The sequence below is a fragment of the Babylonia areolata genome, chromosome 35 (genome assembly GCF_041734735.1).
Source record: "Babylonia areolata isolate BAREFJ2019XMU chromosome 35, ASM4173473v1, whole genome shotgun sequence".
NCBI classification, from domain to species: domain Eukaryota; kingdom Metazoa; phylum Mollusca; class Gastropoda; order Neogastropoda; family Buccinidae; genus Babylonia; species Babylonia areolata.
This window is the reverse complement of record NC_134910.1, coordinates 3,045,080-3,047,579: the sequence shown is the minus strand read 5'-3', so window position 1 is coordinate 3,047,579 and position 2,500 is coordinate 3,045,080. Positions and strand designations below refer to the sequence as shown.

General features: G+C 43.0%; 1 protein-coding gene across 1 annotated transcript in view; it reads left to right on the top strand.

The window, feature by feature from the left end:
* The window catches only part of LOC143277763 (voltage-gated inwardly rectifying potassium channel KCNH2-like), a 103,206-nt gene that overhangs the window by 22,762 nt on the left and 77,944 nt on the right, over window positions 1-2,500 (top strand). The window contains exon 4 of the mRNA XM_076582664.1: window positions 1,407-1,655. Within this exon, the coding sequence (XP_076438779.1) occupies window positions 1,407-1,655 (249 nt within the window). The remainder of the gene's footprint in view (window positions 1-1,406; window positions 1,656-2,500) is intronic.

Sequence of the window (2,500 nt, the reverse complement as noted above, 5' to 3'; positions counted from 1 at the left end):
AGTCTTCCAATCTGTCCTTGTGACAACAAAAACAGTAACGATAAGACACAACAATAATAACGATAGTAAATACTACCACTACTACTACTACTACTACTACTACTAATGATGATGATGATGATGATGATTATAATACTAATCAATGGACCATCATCATCATAAAAAGAGAGAGAGAGAGAGAGAGATAAACTGTACCGCGGGTCCCAACCATGTCAAAGGTAACTTGCCTGAAGGCGAAATGAATTTTGTCTTGAATACGGCCCCAGCAGTGGTGCCTAAGTGGGCTGTCTGGATTCCATGAATTCTCTGTAGATTCCTAAGGAGCTGTTGCAGTACCAGTGGAGCCAGCTGCATTGCTCGGTTCTAACTTTTTGACAGTTACACGTGACTAAATGCCTACCGTTGACCGAACTACGCCATTGGTCAGTTCCATACTACACGACAGTTAGTAGCGGGGTTACGACCATAATGGGCTCTTCCGTCCGAGTAATGCAACTGGCTCCTGGCAGGTGACTAGCAGCTACTTCCTCACCAACAACAATCAAAGGTTGGGCACCTGCTCTTTCATTTTTGACTCACTTGTGTAAACAAAGTGAGTCTATGTTTTAACCCGGTGTTCGGTTGTCTGTGTGTGTGTGTGTGTCTGCGTGTCTGTGTGTCCGTGGTAAACTTTAACATTGGCATTTTCTCTGCAACTACTTTGTCAGTTGACACCAAATTAGGCATAAAAATAGGAAAAATTCAGTTCTTTCCAGTCATCTTGTTTAAAATAATATTGCACCTCTGGGATGGGCACATTTTTTTTTTTTTTTAATGAAGCCTAATTATATGCAAAGTGCATTTACTGTTATATTTATATTTTTTGTATTCTCTAAACTTGGCACTTTGAGCTGATATTCTGACCCAACAACAAGAGCAGTCATTATTATCATTTTTTTGTTCAAACAGGAACTTCTTTTGCTAAGCATGGAAGTTTTATTTATTTTGCAAATTTTGGTGCAGTTGTAAAAAAAAGGGAAATTACTCTGTAATTAACGCTAGTGGATTTAAATTGCTTTAAACTGATCTTTCTCATCTTAAACATTACATTTTGAAATTATACTCAATACATAAAAAGCTTGGATTTTTTTTAAGTGTATCACAAGTGAGTCTTGAAGGCCTTGCCTCTCTTGTTTAGTACATGTGAGGCAGCGTGTAACAGATCAGTACGCACTCTCTGCTGACACATACTGGAATTGAAACAACCATGTTACTCTCCTAACGCAGAACAGAATACTGTTTTACCCACGAAGAGAGAGAATATAAGTATTCTGTATTCTGTCCTCCTCCTCCACCTCCTCCACCCCTCCCTCCCCGCCGCCCCCCACCCCACCCATTTTTTCTTCTTTTTTTTTTCTTCCACCCAGCACGCCAGAACACGGATGCAGAAGTCGGACGGCGGGAGGGCGGATCCCTTGGTGATTGTGGACCTCATCGTGGACCTCATGTTCATCGCGGACATTCTGGTGAACTTCCGCACGACGTACGTGGAAAACGGCGAGGTGGTGAGTGACAAGCACAAGATTGCCGTCAACTACGTGAAGGGCTGGTTCCTGATCGACACCATTGCTGCCATTCCTTTTGATCTGCTGCTGTTCGGGTCTGGCACTACTGAGGTGAGTGCGTGTAGGTGTTGGGTGTGGGTGGGTGGATGGGTGTGAGTGTGGGTGTGGGTGTATGGGTATGGGAAGGGGGGAAGGGGGGTTGTGGATGTGAGTATGGGTGTAGGTGGGTTTGTGGGTGGGTGGAATGATGATGATGATGATGATGTGTGTGTGTGTGTGTGTGTGTGTGTGTGTGTGTGTGTGTGTGTTTGAGTGCGTAAGTGCGTGTTTATACTTTCTATATATATATACATCAGTGCATGAATGCGTATGTGCGAGTATATATGCATGTATATAAATATGTATGTACGTATGTATGCATGTTTGTTTGTTTGTTTGTGTCCGGGAAGTCCGTTGTTTATGAACAGATGATGATGACGATAACGATGACGGTGACAATAACGATGATGATGACGATGGCGATGACGATGACGTTGAGGATGAGAATGACGACGACGATTACCACGACAACGACGACGATGATGACGATGATTATGATGGATAATGATGAAAGTAATGGTAGATTTAGTTTCTTGGTGACATTGATAAGTAAGTTCACAGCAAGGTTGGATGCGACTTAACGAATATGCTTCAAAGATACAAAAACCAGTCTTGTTGCAGTGAAGGCGGAAAGGATTTAAAGGGGGTTTGGGAGGCGGGGGAAGGTTTTGGGGGGTGGAGGTGGAGACCGAGCATGATATATTTCTGCCCAATTTCTTGATTCAGAGTGATACTGTTACTTCCTTGAACGGAAGTGTATGTTTTCCTTCATGTCATTTGACGTCTTTTTTCTTTGCTGTAACTCCATTCCCAGTCAGGTCAGGGGCATAGCCCTTGCTACTGGTACCATGTAACCC